Source organism: Glossina fuscipes, unplaced genomic scaffold (assembly GCF_014805625.2).
Source record: "Glossina fuscipes isolate IAEA_lab_2018 unplaced genomic scaffold, Yale_Gfus_2 113, whole genome shotgun sequence".
Lineage (NCBI taxonomy): Eukaryota > Metazoa > Arthropoda > Insecta > Diptera > Glossinidae > Glossina > Glossina fuscipes.
Window position 1 is genome coordinate 401,395 of NW_023998456.1, and position 19,473 is coordinate 420,867.

The following is a 19,473-nucleotide window of genomic DNA, read 5'->3' on the forward strand; positions in this document are numbered from 1 at the left end:
ATTAAGTATCTGTACTTTTAAAATGTTAAGGTTAAAAAAAATTCTTAATAAATTTATACTAAGAAGATAATTAATTAAAAAGTGTTTTAAACGAATCTTTACTTTGAGTGCACACTTTTTACTCTCGTTTTTTTTTTTCTTAATATCTAAATTAAATTTTTCATTATTCGTTTTTAACTTTTCAAGTTGCTGTAAAGTAAAGCTGCTGCTCCTTGTTTTACGAATTAATTTTATCCTCTTGTTGTTTTATGTTCTAACGGAGCTCGATTTCTCCTTAGCGTTCTTATTGCGCATTTCTTCTTGCTCTCTTTTTAGATTTTACTTTGCTTTTTATGTTGACGTGGAGGCGTGGAAGAGTGTGCTTGTTTTTTAGTGTAAAATGAAATAAAAAGAGATCAATACATTATGCATCATAGCAAGTAAAGAGGAATGCAAACTTAGCTTTGCATACAGCGGATCTTCATTTATATGAAGCAATGAGCTGAGAGTTGGACTTCATTTTTTTTTATCCAAAATAGAAGAAATAAATAAGTAAGTAATAAGGAAAAATTATTATATAATATTATAATTACCTTTACTCTCCTGCGAACTTTAATTAAGTGGGGGACTTTCATTCCTTATGGTAAGGCGGTGAGCGGCGGCATATCTTGTTTTTCAATCTAAAATTCAATAGAAATAAGTAAATAAGTTATAAATAACAAATTATTATTTTTTTTTATATATAGCTTTACTTTACTGCATTTAATACACCATTCCTTGTTCATACGGTGGTCGGTGTTCTGCATTTTTCTAAACTAAAGTAAAATAAAAATAAATGAACAAATGTTGAAATTTATCTTAATATCTTTAGCCTCTCTTCGATATATTCGCTGTCAGCTGATGCATGGTTATCGGTCAAATAGCATCTCATGAGTTCCAGTTTGGGTTTGAGCCGCCGGTTCTCCTCCATCAGCGCTGCCTGCGTCAATGATCCATCATAATCAATTATATTACTAAATACCGGATCGTATAACGTAATGGCGGGGCTTTCTACATTAGACGTAGTAAGCATAATAGGCGTACCAGTCCCGTCAGTCCTATCGGTCGGTTCTATTTCCCCCTCTACCTCACTGTCAGTGACACTTCCCATCGCGGTCGCTTCTAAAAGTTCGTCTGTGACTGGTATACCCCCACTTACGTCTGTCCCCTCAAGCCCTAAAAAGTCCTCTGTCTCTGTCAGTATATTCTTGTTATGGACGATTTGTTCATTCATTATCTCCATTATTTACGTAAATATCTCGTTGTTCGAAAAATATCAAAAAATATAAAAATAATGGCGTCGCAAAAAATGCAATAATGCAATAATTTTATTTATTTATATTTTATATTTTACATATTATAATTTTATTTATTTATTGATATATTAATTCACGATGGCAGATTTTATTAACGTGGGATTCATTTGTTTTCTATTTTACATCGAAATAACAGGTATACAAATGAGGTATAGTATACCCATTACTCGAAAATTGATGATAACATATATTCATGTTTATATATGAAATTGATATATTGAATGAATTGTATTTATTTTACAATTAACTCATTTGTACGTATTTCAGTCGTGCATTTTCAGCATTTGATCGTTAGTTTCCAATATTCTTGCACACAATCCGCGCGCGTTATCCACAAAAAGAAAATACAAAGATTCTAAACGAGCAATGGCGAATAATAAATAATTAATATGGCGGCAAACATGAATACATGAATATAACGGGCCAATATGAATATAATGGGTACGAAATTATTCAAAATTACTAGCAACTAGAGACACCAAAGAGATTCCCAGAGAAACTATGTGAATCTCAGATGGGTCCCCTTCTCAATACGTGAAATATATAAAATTGGAAATAAACGAATTAAATGCACTTACAGTCAATAAACTGTTGAAATTAGAACTTCACTTTGTTCAAATTCAGGAAGATTTTAATACATTAAATAATGCGCTTATTTTCCTTGAAGTTACTCTTTTCCTCCTTAACTTATAAAACTTTTGTTATCAAATAAAATAAAATTTATAATATTATAATTTTTTGGTTTTTTCTTATTTCATTCAGTTTTATGTAAATATTTCACAAATTTCTTCTTCTAATTTTTAACCTTTTCTAACATTTTTCGTTCCGTTGCTGAATAGAAAAGTCCAGCCGCTTGCTCGAATGCTGTGATCACTTCTTCTTTTGGCAACACTGGATTGATGTGTTTTGTTGTTGCTATGATGTTATTGATGGGGTCTTTCGGAGTTTTTTGACCTATTATCTCCTCGAAAAACTTGTCACTGTCTTCCGCCAGGTCTCGAAGGCAATGACGGCAATTCAATTGCTCATCGATGTAGTTTCTTATTGCAAAAGCAGCCCTCAGTCGAACGTATCTAGTTTCATGGTATCTTAATTGTGTCTTACGGAGGTCTGTAAGCCGCTCTTGGTCGAGCCCGCACGGTTTGAAGACTTCCTCAAGCTCTTGCATAATTTTATAATTCAAGTCATCGATTAATTCGTAATCGTTGATTAATTCTTAGCCAATCTGAAGTTTAAACACTTGTTGCATGATTCCGTCGCCCCTTCTGGTCTTTTTCTTTTTGAACGGTGTCATATTCATAAAAATGCCTTGAGGAGGTCTTGACTTAACCTGAATGAGGCGAAACTTTCACCAGGGTAAGTCGTTGTCAACTCTTCCATTGTTTTTATCCAATTCCTGCTTAATTCTTCAGTTGCAAGATATGGGGGATCATTTTTAAATTCCTTCGCGTTAACTTTTTCCAGTTAGAGTTTGAGTTCGTGGATATTTTTAGCCGTCACGGAGCTCCGGTGGCAAACACTGATAAGATCCGTTGCCATCTCAAATATGTCTAAAAATCCGTTTTGAATAAATTTTCGTTGATGGCCGCCCGCAAGACGATTGGCATGGCCTCATTAAAGAATTGGATGGTTTCATTGTTGTTCCGTGGTGACGATACCGTTAAATCGGCTCCCCGTTCTGCCCAAAATTTAGTGGTGCTTTCTACTGATTTATACAACTTCGTGATAATGGAGAGATCGTATTTTTTTTTGGTGTCGCTTATTTTTTTCCTGTATGCACTGATGATATGCACGTTATCGTGGATTAGAAGAACTCCAGCCGGTAATTCCTTTAGAGCTTTTTTGTACAAGAGATTTCGGTCGCGTACAACCGCTAGTACATTGAAACCAAGTTCTTTTGCGAGCTTCAAATTGTCCATTACGTCTTTCGATGTTACATTTGATTTCGTTTGGGGGTGGTAGCTGAGTACAATATTGAATGACGTCGGCAAGCTCCTTACAGGGAACACCATCACGGTTTTGTAGGCGGCCGTGTACTTTTTCTGCTCGTCGGCGTAACCGCAACAACTTAATGAATCGTCGGCCCGAGAATAAACCACCTCTCCATTCGTGAAGGCTTCGTTGAAGTGGAGTTGATTTGTTAACGGCTTCTCGGAGCGTTTGTACATCCAGCACCACGTTGTTTGCTTCGGGTTGTACCTCCCGGCCTTCAGAGCGGGCTAGCCGTCGTTTTAAGTCTTCAATGTCGGCTTGAACCCTCTCATATGTGGCTAGCCGTCGCTTTAATTCATCATTTTCGGCTTGAACTCTCTTTAATTGGTTTCTTAGGCTAGCATAGGCTGATGTTGACTGTTAGCTGCTCCTCAGCGAAAAGGTCAGGGCTTACAAGGTATTTATTAGCTAATCTACTTGCACATGGCGCCCTGCTTTCATCATCCGTGATTTGTACGGCTTGTACTTGTTCTACTACTTCTTCTCTTTGTTCTCCTACTACTCTAACTTTTTATTGTTTTACTACTTCTTCCCTTTGTTATGAATCCAAGGAACCTACTTCGTCCTCACTGTCAATACGTAAGTTTTTACTGTCACGTACGGTTCTCGTCAATGTCTTTAGCGCCCACGCTAAACCCACTTCCGGCGCTAACCATTTATAATCCGTTATTCTAGTTTTAACACCTCGTTTTCTGTGAAGTCTCCTTAAATTATATCTAACTGCATAAACTTTCCTAACCACGTCTTGTGTAGTCACTAAGTCATGTATCTCTTCTGTCAGTCGGTCGGCTAACTTCTTGCACAGTACTGTGCATAAAGTGCTGCCCCTATTATTGGTCCATAAAGTTGAATATTCCTTGCAAACCTGACTAAATACCCGGTCTGAGATTTTTACCATTGTGTAATATACGTACTATAAAAGGGGGTTATAAAATACTATACCAAATACGTATAAGATATAATACAATAAGATGATATGATGATACACTTATGCTATCTTAATAAATCTAGAAGCTGAAAATAAGTGAGAAGTAAAATAGACGAATTAAGAATAAATGGTCATTATTAAATGAATAAATAATTTACCGATTAAAGAAAAACAAAAAAAAGGAGTTAATTTTTTCAATTTAAATTATTAATAGGAAAATTTTCGTTTTTTTAATCATCTTTTTACAATAACAATAATTTCAAATTAGAACTAAATTAAATATAAATTTTAAATTAATAAGAACTCTAAACTAAATGATATTAACTGCGTCTTTTATTTATTTGTTTTGTTTTGTTTGTTTCTATTTATTTTCTTTAATTATTTTTTTTTTTTTTAATTAATTTTTTATCTTTTTATATTAATTTTTGAACACTGTTGTTGTGAACTGTTTTGTAGAGCTTTCGCCAATCTCTACGAAACAGTTCTGGTTTAAACGTAACACTTTGCAGCTATCATCAACCTGCAAAGGTTCCTTTTGAGTCTAATTCTAAATTAAGATTTATTTCCTGTTCACTTTTTTCCAAACTATAATTAGTTCGGTTTCCTATGGACTAATGTTTTTAAGAACCACATGCTCATTGTTTTTGTTTCTATATTTTCAATAATGGGTAACAAACTGACATGTTTATGCAAAATGGTCCAAAATTCACACAAGAAGTAGCAGTAGAAGAAGTTGATAGAAAACACAGGTGTATAATTAATAATTAAGCAAATAATATTCGGCCGTGACCTCAAAAAGGCAGAAAAGAAAAAAAAGTTTTGCATTTTCATACCGTACAAAATTGGATGGGCGTGCGACTAATTTTTTCTATTTTCAGAACAAAAGCTGAAATTTATAGTGTGCATTTGTTGTTCCTTATAAATAACGAGCAAAATATTCGGAAAGAAAAGATGTTTCTAGTTGTAATTTGATCATCATACCGCAACGGCGAGCATAATTATCGTGACTGTTTGACCAGGCGCAGTTTCGAAAAAAAATATTTTAATGATGCCTCGCGTCCGCAATTCGAACCAAACTGTGATACATTGATTTCTCAACAATCATTTCTGAAATTTCTGAACAAAAAATGCAAAAATTTGCGAATTTGCCAAGCAATCAAGATGGAATTGAAGACCAAATTGAAATCTTATGTGAATTTTGGGACAACCTTTCGGACACATACATGATATTGCATAAAGTAAAGGTCGACTCTTAAAGTTTACCGCCATCTATCGATAACTCGTCACATGATTCTAACGATGTTTCGACGACATGGTAAAGGCCAAATTGCAAAAGTTTTTTAAGCTCAACCGCGCATCTTATTCGCTACTAGCTGCTGATGACATGCCGTTGCCGTTGCCGTTGCCTTCTCAAAACAGTGCACTGGAATGTGTAGAGATATCTTTTTTAATCATCTTGCGGTCGTGACGACTACATGCACCCAATTTGCGAAATATGGAATGGCGAATAATAAATGGCACTGTTCGGACAGACAAACAGGTTATCATTGAGAGATTGCAAGACCGCACAGGTATATAAAGGGCTGTTCACTGTATTAATTTTGAATAAATGATCATTACATCTCGTGTAATTAAACATCAACATGTTAGTAAGGCAAATAATGTCACATCTGAGTCCGCAATTGATAAATTAAGGAGCTTTATTTGTTTGTGGAAATAAAGAGTATAAACGAAAGGAAAAAGATATGATTGTAAAGCGAATAAGAGAGATTTACTGTCTGGCACTGTAAGGAATTTCTTTTGAGGTTGAGTACTCGCTAAGCGGATGGCTTCTAGGATCACAAGACATTCATCCGAAAATACAGTGCCATATGGAAATGGAAATATAAAAACCCCATTTGGAATGACGAGAATAACAGACCTTACCTAGAATGGCTGAAAGCCCAGGTTCCCACAACAAATGCTCTCAATATTCTCTCGCTTAACTTGCAGGTGGAGGACATCTCTGCATTTTCATTGGAAGAACTTTTACATATCCTTAAATCAAAAAAGAAATCTGCAGCAGCGGGTCATGGTGGTATTAAATACGAAATGGTAAAGGTTCTTTCCACTTCAATGCTTTCAACTCTGTTAGCTGCGATAAATGATCGCTGGACGACTAATATGACATGATGACATTTCGAGCTTCTCAGTTATAGAGTATCCAAATTTACTTTTGGGAAAATTCAAAGTTCTGCAAGAGTGATTATCCATCTTCATTGAACTTCTGGCTATCAGACAGGCAATCCTCTTCACGATTCTTTTTAAATTATATTCTCAAAAACGACAAGAAAAGATAGAAAGCGAAATGAAAAAAAAATAGAAAGGACAATAAGTAATAATCGTAAAACTATTTTATTTACAACCAAATTATAAATAAAATTATAACAAATTATAGTTTATAAATAAATTAAACATAAATTAAAGAAGACTTCTGTGAAGAGAAGAGCCATAGGAAAGTTGCGGTGAATAAGGGTGACAACTTGGGAAATACCCCTTTTGCAGCTTTTGATCGACGACGTTATTAAAAAAAAAACAAAATAAAATGATTACAAATATAGCAAATTGCAAATAATATAGCGATCAAATTAAAAGTAAAAACCAAAAATTTCAGTCCTTTTTCTCAACAAGCTGCCCAATTATAAGCAATAATTCACCAGTCATCGTTAGGGGCACGATAAGTTTCATTATCGCTTCGTATGGTTTGAACAACATCTCGATAATATGGTAGAATATAATAAGAGCCATCTGCGGATCGTACAATTTGTAAGGCAACCAAAGTAATATCAACTAATTGGCCAATAAAGAAATCGCCCAATATGCTGACTTTTAATACACCTATTCGTAAATACGGAAAGTAACACAACGGTATCCAAATGATAGCCATTACCGAAATTATAAAAAAAATAGTCTAGTTGTGTCAAACTGAAAAATAATCCGTTAAAGTTGTATCAGAATAAAAAGTATCTCCAATTTGATTTGTTTCGATTTTGATATCTTGAGTATTAAATTCTTCTTCATTATGATTAAAGTAAAGTTCAAATATTGTTGGAAGTACAGACTGACGTTGGCGAATAAATCTGACGAAGGGCATCAGCATAAAAGTTTTTTTAAATTTTTTCTCCGTATTATTATTAGCTTTTTTTGTTCTTCTCTGCTGTCGTTTTTGTGTTTATTTCTTCGTCGTAGGTTCTCCACTTTTCATCACTAAACGTTGAAGGAATGGCTTTTCCAAAGCTCTGAGTCCACTCAAAAATTGCAAAGCCGACCATAAATGATGAAATTCTGAATATTCGTCAATATGAATAACGCCATTGAATTATGAAACACCAATTTTAAAGAATTCTTCTTTATAGTTTCTTTCATTTAGCCGTCATATAAGTCACAAAAAATTGGCGGCACACAGCAACAAGTACGTGCGCCGCCATACTTGTATGCACTTGTATGTACTTGTTGTTGTTATATTAGCCATCGCTAAACTTTTAACTAATTTTATACAGCTAAATAATAATAGATCAGATTTTTATTTAATATTTTTGAGTAAATTTTGTTCAGTTCCTTGAATGAAATCACTGCTATTTGCTGTTGTTTCGTTAATTTCCGAATAATCTGTTAATTTAAATGATTGCGACGATCAAGTAAAGTATATAAGAAAAGGATCATATATGAAGAGAGCCCAGAGTTGCTTTTCTATAAATATGAATAATGGTGAAAATAAAATCTCACTACTTTTTGCATGAATTTCGTTTAATTTCTTGATTGAAACATCGTGAATAATGATGATCTTAATGATCGTACAACATCAACTTGAATAACAATTTTTATATTTGATAATTTTATTTGCCAAAAAAAAGTTTAAAATGAAAAATTTATTAAAATATGAATCTGTAATGCATCTAAATAACTATCCTTTTTTCTTTTTTGTACTACTTTGATTTACATCTCTTCCGATAGTTCATATTGACGGCATACAACAACAACAACAATATATACAATATATACAACAGCGCAAGTGCGCCGCCATACTTGTACACATGTACTATATATCCCATATGCATATACAAGTTACAGTTATGCAGAAAAACTCTGAATATTAGAACGAAAAAGGTTTTATTCAATTTCGAAAAGGCACAAGCAAACACACATTGGTAAAGAAGGAACGCAATGGACAACACTAACATAATAACAATAGCTATGTTTTGTTAATTTATTAAAATTTATATTAATATTTTTTTTTCTTAAAAGTGAATAACTTGTTGATATTTTTATTTTAAATATATTTATTCTTTTCTACTTTAGTGGCAACACTAAACAGTGGTCACTTTGGAGAATTGTTGCGGCACACCAGATAGGTCCAATTGTCAAAATCCTGCAACAACTTCCTCTTTAAATAAGAAAAATATTTAAAATAAATGTGTTTTCATTTTAATGATAATTGTGTTTAATATTTACGATATATAAAGTATTGCAAAGTATGATTTTTATGATTTGTTTACAATTGAGAATAATTCAAAGACTCACTCTGTATTTGTTTACAATTGACGATAATTGAAAAAGTTAGTCTGTATTCGTTGACAACCGCCTGTTGCATTGACAAAAACGATGGTAGACGTGAAGGTGTTCAATTTTTTTCATTCTTAACATGAACCAAAGCAAGCGGACAAATTTGAAAATTAAATTTTTCCGAGGTGTTCATGTGGCTGAGAATCCCTGCAGAACGTCTAACTATTAACATCGTAATATGGATGAATAAATTCAATATTTAATATTTTCAATAATTATTCCCTTTCCCACGCTAATTACGGAGCGCTCAAAATTGCATTTTGAAATTTTATTACTTTCGTTGTTTAATTTGAAGAAATTTTCTGTCGAAGCCCACCAGACACGTTTAGAATCTTGTTGTGATGTTGCTCCATCATACCAATTGTCAATTTTGGTTTAATCAAGTTTAATATGGTTTTGAGCAGGACTATGTAAACATCATATTGGTGCTTTCCTCATTGTCTTCTGCATATTCTGTTGTTTTCTTTTTATGAAACTTGCCTACACCATCGCGATTAATTCACATTAATATTGTAGTTGGTTCACTTTATTGACCGCACTCTTGCTTTACTGGAATGACGTCGTTGTTCTCTGTAGTAGCACTACATTTTCTAGTCAGTTTTTGTCATTTTCCCTTCTTGCCATTTTTGACTTGCTCTTTTCTACATACATGCTATTGCGTGGAAGAATTTAGTTTAGATTGTGCCGGTTATTGTACGCTTTCAGCCGAATAATAATCTCCTTTCAGCCTTTTTAGACACCATTAAACCTGATTAAACTTGATTAAACTTTATAAACATTTGAAAAATTGACAGCCAAAAACCATATAAAACCTGACTAAACATCATTAAACTTAGAAAGTAGAAATAGCCGCCCGCCTCACTGAGTTTGTTCCGGAACATCACCCAAGTTTCGTTGGCGATGGAGCTCCGGTGCATTCCCTCCATGAACATGGCCTTCATGAAATCGTACGATGTGGCACACCCTCGTAGTTGTCGGTTAAGCCAGTTTTTATAGCCGACTGGACTGGAAGGTCGCGAACTTTGTCTCCCTCAAGAACTGCGCCATAATAGAGCGCGACCTCCATGGGGTGTTGTATTGCGGCATACAACCACTATGCGCCCAGTACAGTGAGCTGGACTCTTTCATCTTCGCAACCTTTTTAAGCAATATCAGTTTATACGGGCTATTTTTGTCACATCTGTATTTGTCTTATAATGCTGCCGCCAAGTGGGGGTAGTCGTATACTTGTCGTATATGGTGGGCGTCTGCTCGCTTCCTTTTGTACAACCTCACTGTCGAATTTGCGTCCGAGGATTTTTAGTTTTTCGGAGCCTCTCCTCCTCAATTAGTTTTGCAATCGTCTCCGCGGCCCGCGTATGTCCAATTGTTAAGTTTGCTTTACTTTGCAGTCGCTAGGATCCGAACCTAGGCGCCCAGAGCAAATCTGATTTCTGGTCAGACGTCTTAACCGCTCGGCCACGACTGCACGACTGGTTGACATGATCTATTCAAAGACTTAATGAAGTTGTATCAGAATGAGAAAAAACTTGTAATCAACTCGTCATCAACATGGATTTTTAAAATAATATTATTATTATTATTATAATTTTAGAATAATGAAATAAATTCTTAGACTAAAAGAAAAGACATTGAGCACTAGCAACACAGGCTATCGGCTCTAATTTAAATAAATGTACATTAGATAATGAGCTTAGTAGTGTTAATAAAGTAATATATAGAATAGATATTCGATTCTGAAGCTGATTTGAGAATGTCCAAAGGGTTAATCGTTCCAAATGCAATACTTCTAGCCAAGCAAAAGTTAAGGCAGTCGCAGAGAATGTTCTTTATAGTGAGAGTTTGTCCACAACTGCAGATTGGGGAGGAAGACTTCTTCAATATTCATTGGTGAGTTGCAATTGTATGACCAAGGCGAATTCTAAAAAATGTTTGGATCTTGGTTTTCTCAATATTTGTTGGATATAAAGGCGGAGTTAATTAAGGGTTCATGGAAGAGTAGTGTAGAAGATGGTATTGTAAATTTCCTTCTGCTATTTTCTCTTTAACTTTTCTTCCAATGTATCTTTGAAGAGCCAACTTTTCCATGACATCATCCATAATTAGAGGAGCAGAAGCACCATACTTTGCCGCTCGATCAGCCTGCTCATCTCCTAATAAACCGGTGTGACATAATACCCATAAAATTTTAATTTTTCCGTCGGGTGTTGTAATTATATTCCTTAATTTGTTGGTGGTGCTCCATCTCGAAGTCAAAGGATTCTGAATAGCATGTAATACAGACAAACTGTCGGTAACAATGACGGTTTTGAGTTTGTTTTTATGGTTATTGAGAAGAACCTGTTCTGTACCATCTACCACCTCGCAACCAGGAGGCAGACCAGAATATTTCGTCTGTGTATAAAAGATTCCAACCGGTAGTCTCAGTTGTATTTTCATAAGAAATAATCCAAAGAAGTTCTTTTGAAACCAAAAAAAGTTGAATTGTATTTAAAGTTTTATTGTATTTAATCTCGTCTATAATGCCGTGTCAGTTTTAAATCGGGGCTTTCGCTACATTTTATATCTTTTTGTTTTAAATAACTCAGAGATGAAAGCGTTTCTCGCCGCATGTCCTAACGAAAATATTAAAAACAGCATAATAGAGTAACAATAAAGGCATGCATGCCTATGCGTGAAGCGTATACCGTTTTCATTAATTTGTTGCAATAAGATTCAATTTGCACAGCTATTGTCCAGTTAGATTTTGGTTGTCTGTGACGAGATTCCAATTCATCTTGGTATTGCATTGTTTTTCATTCAATTTCTCGGTGTATGGGGGTTATGCCACGAATAGGCGTTTTCCCTTCGGCTTTTGATCATCCAGAATTAATGCAAACTGTGCGCCCTTAACTCATGATAAAAGCGCAAAATTCTTGATAATTGTATACTCTTATTCTCTCATGGCTTGCGGCAGTGAATATAATGCTACTATTACGGGCCATTGGATTTTCGGCTTTATTTATACGCCGTTCTTCAGTGTCCATGCCTCGCATATCTCTCTACCGAGCTATTGTATTGCTCTTGGTGACGTTGTGCACTTTTGCGTATTGGCTATTTTATTTAGTACCGGTATTTATCTCATAAAAACGTTGACTTCTTATACGTTATAAATTTACTTTCTCAAAGTTACAAGGTTACGAGTTAGATGAAATAGCATTAAGGTTGGCAAGCCGACAATTCCAAACTCCACGTTGAAAATTTTGTAATAAGATAATACACCCAGAGAAATAAAACCCCTGTGTGGAGCCAAAGTCGTCTCTCGTTTTTATTTATAATTATATGGTCAACGCTGTAAAATGACTAGAACGAGTGCGCATTGATATGGAATGTAATAAGCGTGTAACTTTAATCAATCTATGGTTCTTGAAATGCTTTCGTATTGCAAAAGGATTTACCATTTATTGATGAATTGTAAGCGAAGTAAGAGAAAGAATAAACAAAGCGAAAACTTCTGAAAAGTCAAACTATTCTTTAAACAATCAAAGAAAACATAAAATTCTTGTGAGTCAGAGCATGGTGGAGCTGAGCATACCCCAGCACCAGGAAATGGGCAAAAGTCCTCACAACTCTTAACAATATAAGTTTTCGATGCAGCATTCTGTGACTCACACTCAAACTTTTTACACTAACAGAATCGGATGTATATTGATCACACATTAACAGAATCGAACTCTAATATTTCACTCTTGTTCATTCGATGCGTTGCAATTTATTGAAAGTAACTCTATACTCTCTCCATTGTTCACACATTGTACTTTTTTTATCAACCATGTAAACCAGCTAACAGTTTTTCGCGAGAAATCAAATATGAAATTCTTCTTTCGTGTAACTTCAACGTGTTTCGTTTTATTTTATGAATTGAATTTCAAAGTATTGGTAAAAAGAAAATAGAGACAAATTCGCAACTTGTTACCTTTGTTTAAATACTTAAAATACGCCTCGAAAAAATCGATCAAATTCAATTCAGGCTCCGACCAAATAAGGGCCGTTTCACTGGCTTTACGTAATCGCTTCAAATTCTTTTTCTGCAAATTCATTCACTCATTACTTTTTGCCTGACAATTTATACGAATATAAAAACGATAGAAAAGCGGGACATAACTCTGTCTCTCTACATGCATTGAAGTATTAAAAGTAAGCAAGGCAACCTGCGTATGTGCACACAAAAAGAAAAGCGCCATCGTTGCCAAACAAATTCCCAAGATCATTTACGAAGAGATTAAAGGGTAGGGATTCCAAAACGCTTGCGATAGACCCGACATAGTCCCAGTTAGGCAAGAGTTAGAGTCGTTCACAGAAACATACGTACCCAAAAATATACGACAATATAAGCTTACAAGCACTCCGAGAAAAGTTCAATTTCTGATACAATTTGTTAATAAGCTTAGTGTATGGGACTCGGTCAAATGCTTCTGTTAGATACAGAGCGATAAGAACACAGCTCCTAGGCACATTGATGTTATCCCTATTCTTTTTTGAAATTTTTAATTTAAATATGCTTTTGTTGTGCACAACATACCATGCCAAAGTTTTAAAATTTTTCATTTTTATTAATTACAATTTTGCTGCTGTTATAATTATATAACAAATTATGGATTTTTAATGTATTTATTATACAACACCATCAGTCTTTATTATATAAACATTTAAAATGGTCGTTTTAGACATTTAAAAAATTTATTTTATAAACTAATTGGTTTCTTTTCATTTTCACATGTAAAAAAGATTCGTTTCTTTCAAAATTGCTAAATTATCGAAAAACAAATAGAAAGCTGATTGCGGGAAGAAATTTAAAGCTCTAATTTAATTATAAATATATATATATATGTATATACATACATTTAGACGAACAAATTGTAATAATGCGCAGGTAAAGGGTAAAATAAAAGGTGAGAAATTTTGTATTTTTTGCCTTAGACCAAATTTTGAAAACCCATCACCTACCTCGTCACGTTTGAAATCCTTTCTTTCGGCGTTTCTCATCGTACTATTCAATCTAGGAATGACAAACACATAACGGGCACTACAAAATTATGAAATTCTCAGTTTAATATGGAAGCATTTGTTAGAAATTAATTTCGTATTCGGAGAATCGGAATATATATAGTACATTTGTAGTCATCAGGCAGCCATGCGAATAATTAACCAGTTTACGTAGTGAAAAAAGTAAATTATTTTGTGTTATTTTATATACGTCAGAGTCCGTCCATCCATCCGATATTTTTGGATATCCTCATAAAATTTTATCGTTATGAATGTGTGCTTGCCATAATAATATATAATAATAATGTATTCGAGAATGTGTGTACGTGATTTCAAGTCAAGTAATTTCATTACAACCTAATTTTATATAACCACATACTTCGTCATCGTCAAATTTTTGCGATGCAATTTACATTGCACACTTTCCAAAGATGTCGACGAAATAACTGAAGTCCTAGTCTCTGCAACTTTCATTTTTATATCCAAAGTTCAGATCGTCTGAATTAATGTAACACACAAATAATATATCCTATCTCTAACTCAGTTAGAGAACGTCTCTCTCTTTAAAAGATACAGTTAGCATTTTCATAACTTTTTCAAAACTTTCCTGTCTCCTCTGATAAGTGGTGATGGTGATGGATTTTAAGAAAGAGAGAAAAACATTAACTATGCACACATAATGTGAAATATGTTTGTTTTCAACTGATTTTTTCATTTGTTTTCATTTTTGTTTTGTTTCCTTTTACAAATTTTCTTATAATTTTTAATGAGCTTATTAAACATTTTTATAAATATTTTTCTTGTTATTTAAGAACTTAGTTAACATTATAGACTAAAATATTACATAATTACTAAAAAAATTAACAATTTTAACAGCGTGCAGGGAAAAATAATTTTATCTTTAAAGATTTAAACAATTGACGAACAAAGAGGGGACGTGCTATATAAAGTCACTAAATGTGATGAAAAGCGAAAAATATTAAAAGAAATCATATATATTTATATATATATATCGGAACTATGCAGCTTGAGAATAAGAAAAATTGACAAAAGAATTAGAGAAAAACCTTTGCACCGTCGAAGTAATAGCAGTTTTTAAAAATAAATTAACGGATTTAAAGAATATATATATAAATCGATTAAGATAAAAGATTTTCGAAAAATATTACTTGATTAATTTAGAAGCGGTTTAACTAATGCTCTTAATCAGTTAATTGCTTGCGACGAATGTACATGTTATGATTCGTCCATCCGGCCTTGTCGGACTTCCTCATAAAATTTTATTATATGAATGTGTATTTGCCATAACAATTTATTTTAGAAAATATTTTTGTCAGTTTGTCAAGTTATTTCACTACAATCCAATTTCATAGTACATACATATTCTGTCTTAGACGAGTATATGAATATACCGCTAAAGATGTGCACACAGAATTAACTGATCAGGAGGACATATTTCAAATATAACTGTGTTATTGACTGCATCGACTCGGCTTTCCTTCCGAAGAATTATTACAAATTGTTTTTAGTGCGAATAAAAAGTTTTCTGGTAAATTTTATATTCTCCCGAGCAATAAGCGTTCAAATGGCAAAAAAAGGATGTAATTATATGTGTTATTGAGCTTGAATATGGTAAAAAATTCGGATAATCGAAGTGTAAATGGAAAAGATCAAAAATATACGATCTTAAATAAAAAGGTGGACAAAAAAAAAATGAAGGCAGTGTAGGACAGAATCAAAACTGCATTTGATTCTTCAATGTTCTATTATTTTCCAACGGCAACGGCAAAGCCGAATAAAATATTCTGCGCTTGAATTGAGACTATTTTTACCCACTCACGCTGTCTATATACTAATATCATAATGTACTAAAAAATATTTATTAATTACTTAAACCTAAATCGGAAGAAAGCAAAGTTTACCTATTATAAAATAAGAACTATTTGCATTTACGTAAAAACCTACAAAAAATAAAAAAAAATAAAAATCTCTATTCCGGTGCTTACTTACTTTCCTTTCCTTTCTTAAATTATATCTAATTAGGGATGACGCTATTTCTAATATATATATCATCACTGTTCGCCCCCAAGTGATTAGTGATGATGATAATGATGGCCAAATCTGGTCAACGAAATTTTATAAATTTAACTACGCGAATCATTACTTTCGCTAAAACTTTGCTCGCTGGATTCTCGTCGGCTGCCTATTGGTTTAGGTTTGTATTCCGTAATAAATACCTGTAGGAAGTAATTAGATGAATTGTTGAAGTTTTTAAATAAATAAATAAATAAATTTAAATCTTTGCTTAACTTTGCTTAATTTTGACATGGTTAACAATGGTTAACTATGGTTAACAAAGATTAACAATGGTTAACAATCGTTAACAATAGTTAACAATGGTTAACTTCGATATGCTTGATGAAACAACAAAATAAATGGATAGAAGAATGACAGAATTTATAGAAGAAATATAGATATGTACCGTTACGGAATTAACGGTAACCTCTCGAGTTTGGGCTGTGGAACGATCGACATTTTTTAAACGAGCTGGATATTTTTTATGTTTATGTTTATCATGACCGGAACTGCTGTGACGAGACCCTGACGCTGATTTATTATTTCCGTTGGGCATGGTACCAGATGCACCGGGTAATGTGGCAGCCTGTTGGGCGACAAGTGCTGAATTAAGGCGTGGCTTGCGTGTGGAAGTACCTAAAGCATATGATAACAAACTTTATTCTCTTTACTTCGTAAATTGTTAAGAATTATGATAAAAAGAATTCACGTTTTGATTACAATCACAATTTAAAAGAAGGTAATGGATTTTTATTAAAAGTTGCATCAACTAGTAGAACGTTTTAGTAATTAAATTATGTGACGTAAACACAAATCAAATCGAAATATCTTTCTTATCAAATACTTGCAACGGGAACTTGCTAGGTTTGCGGTATTTATTTACCTTTACGTACGTCACACATACGACATTTAAATGCTTCGGCCGTGTTCCTGTAAGTGCACACGCTGCAATCCCAGAAATTTTCCTCAATGACTTTCGATTGTCGCTTTCTTCTCACTGGCGATTTCTTGTGATCCATACTAATTCCTATATGGCTTAATAGAAAGTAGCTATGGTTCTTCTTGGCTTCTTATTGTTATTATAGGCGTTGTCAATTTTCTTTTCTAATTTTTTTTTCTTCACTCAACGGCAGTAGCAGACTTTGCAATTCATACGATACAGTTTATTTTAGAGTTGCGTATAAATCGCAGCTCCTCTATTTAGAGCCTTACTCGCTAAGGCTTTTAAAATATTTTCACTCAATTTTTTCACAATATTTGTGCTGCTTCTAAAAAAAGAAAAAATTAAAAATAAATGAACTTCCACAACATAAAACCAGATAGCGAAAGCGTTGCCAGCACCAAAACGTTTTTTTTTCTCAATAATGACGATAAAAAATATTTTTTAACATATTTTTGTGAAACGGGAATATGGGATTTTTTTTTGAATAAAACAGGTTTGTCATTCTCATAAATATAATTGATGTAACGCTGAGTAACTTAATAACGCGTTTTACTTTTACGAATCGTATCTATAGTTTTAAGCAATATATTATATAAAATGTATATCTCTACGAACTTTACTTTCATAAAACTTGGCCAATGCAGATATAATTAAAAGCTTCTTGAATTCGTTTAGAGTCGTTTGCGAACAACTACTTAATCTCAATAACGAATTTCTTAAATTTTATCAAATCAATTCTTCTTAATATGCATTCTTTATCAATGGCGTATCTAAATTAAATTCTAAGCTTCATTTCTTCATGTGATTCGAAAATTTGTGAAATATTATCGTTTGCTAAGCTTTTGCATGTTTTCAGGGGCTTAGGAATTAACTAACTCGCAAATTGGGTGTGACCCTATGCTAGATGTGTAGATGCTGTTTTTTGTTGTCCTTGTTTTTCTTCGTTTTTTTTCTTTAGTCTAATAATACTTAGCATAAGATATATTTTATAATCTTAACAGCTCTTGGGTTTTTTTTTGGAGAATCTACAAGAGCGCCGTAAGTAATCTCGATGACACGAAGAGGCTCGGAAAGTCTCGTAGATAGAGAGATTGCTTGGTTCGCTTTTAGACTTTTACGAATGTTCTCGGCTTTCAATTTTTGGTAATGTTTTTGATTCGTTTTTATCATTGTTTAGTGTGGTCTCTCACTTTCTTTTCCGGAATCCAATATGATCAAAGAAGTAGCTTTAGCTTACTTAAAAAAAAAAAAGAATCAAAATGATAGAGAGTTCGACTTCAGAAGTAACATTAGCATACGTTTTAAAACCGAGAGGAACTGCTTGCCGTGACATGAAATTAAACGAATTTCGACTTGATGTAGTTTAGGAACGAAGATTTCGCCCTTCTTTAATGCGAGGAGTAGTTTTCACAAAATTCTCTCTGACCCCAGTAGATACCTGAAGACAATTTTACTCATTTTCTTAACCTGACTTTCTTGCGGAACCACAAAATTAAGGGAGCGCGCTCTACCTACGAGATGTGTACTTCTAATAATAATTTGAACGAAATTTATATTTGAAGTTTCGCTTGCTATTATTTTCTTTGACGTCGCAAATTTTATATTATTATTATTATTATTATTATAATTTTAGACTAATGAAATAAATTCTTAGACTAAAAAAAAAAGACATTGAGCACTAGCAACACAGGCTATCGGCTCTAATTTAAATAAATGGATATTAGATAATGAACTTAGTATGAGTATTAAAAAAGTAATATATAGAATAGATATTCGATTCTGAAGCCGATTTTAGAATGTCCAAAGGGTTAATCGTTCCAAATGCAATATTTCTAGCCAAGGAAAAGTTAAGGCAATCACAGAGAATGTGCTTTATAGTGAGAGTTTGTCCACAACTGCAGATTGGGGAGGAAGACTTCTTCAAGATTCATTGGTGAGTTGCAATTGTATGACCAAGGCGAATTCTAAAAAATGTTTGGATCTTGGTTTTCTCAACATTTGTTGGATATAAAGGCGGAGTTAATTAAAGGTTCATGGAAGAGTAGTGTAGAAGATGGTATTGTAAATTTCCTTCTGCTATTTTCTCTTTAACTTTTCTTCCAATGTATCTTTGAACATCCAACTTTTCCATGACATCATCCATAATTAGAGGAGCAGAAGCAGCATCCTTTGCCGCTTGACCAGCTTGCTCATTTCCCAATAAACCGATGTGACTTGGTACCCATAACATTTTAATTTTTCCTTCGGGTGTTGTAATTATATTCCTTAATTTGTTGATGGTGCTCCATCTCGAAGTCGAAGGATTCCGAATAGCTTGTAATACAGACAAACTGTCGCTAACAATGACGGTTTTGAGTTGGTTTTTATGGGCAAGTTTCGCAGAGTGAAGGATAGCTCTGGCTTCGGTTGTGAAAGTCGAAATACTTTCGTTAAATATGTGTTTGAGAAGAACTCGTCATGTAGCATCAACCACGGCACAAGCAGGAAGCAGACCAGAAGATTTTGAGCCGTCTTTGAATAAAAGATTCCAACCAGTACTTTCCAATATTTAGGTTTTTTCAGCTATTAGATTC

The 19,473-nt window shown here is 33.5% G+C and overlaps 2 protein-coding genes and 1 non-coding gene across 4 annotated transcripts in view; 1 reads left to right on the forward strand and 2 right to left on the reverse strand.

Moving 5' to 3' along the window:
* LOC119639721 overlaps positions 1-402 on the forward strand; it is a 22,618-nt gene extending 22,216 nt beyond the window's left edge. Inside the window, exon 9 of the mRNA XM_038037336.1 lies at positions 316-402. Coding sequence (XP_037893264.1) covers positions 316-339 — 24 coding nt within the window. The 3' untranslated portion in view covers positions 340-402. The remainder of the gene's footprint in view (positions 1-315) is intronic.
* Positions 403-10,242: 9,840 nt separating this feature from the next.
* Positions 10,243-10,324, reverse strand: Trnas-aga. The gene has a single exon. It is a non-coding gene; the product is annotated as a tRNA-Ser (tRNA).
* Positions 10,325-13,694: 3,370 nt separating this feature from the next.
* Positions 13,695-17,274, reverse strand: LOC119639778 (YY1-associated factor 2). Of its 2 annotated transcripts, none has more exons than XM_038037432.1 (3): positions 16,841-17,273; positions 16,364-16,593; positions 13,695-16,118 (listed from the first exon to the last, which is right to left on the reverse strand). In XM_038037432.1, the coding sequence occupies exons 1-3, from the start codon at positions 16,974-16,976 to the stop codon at positions 16,026-16,028; spliced, it is 459 nt and encodes a 152-aa protein (XP_037893360.1). In that variant the 5' UTR covers positions 16,977-17,273; the 3' UTR covers positions 13,695-16,025. The 2 variants fall into 2 exon arrangements, with proteins under 2 accessions (XP_037893360.1, XP_037893361.1); XM_038037433.1 differs by lacking the exon at positions 13,695-16,118 and adding an exon at positions 16,143-16,295 and having other exon boundaries at positions 16,841-17,274.
* Between the last annotated feature and the right edge of the window lie 2,199 nt (positions 17,275-19,473).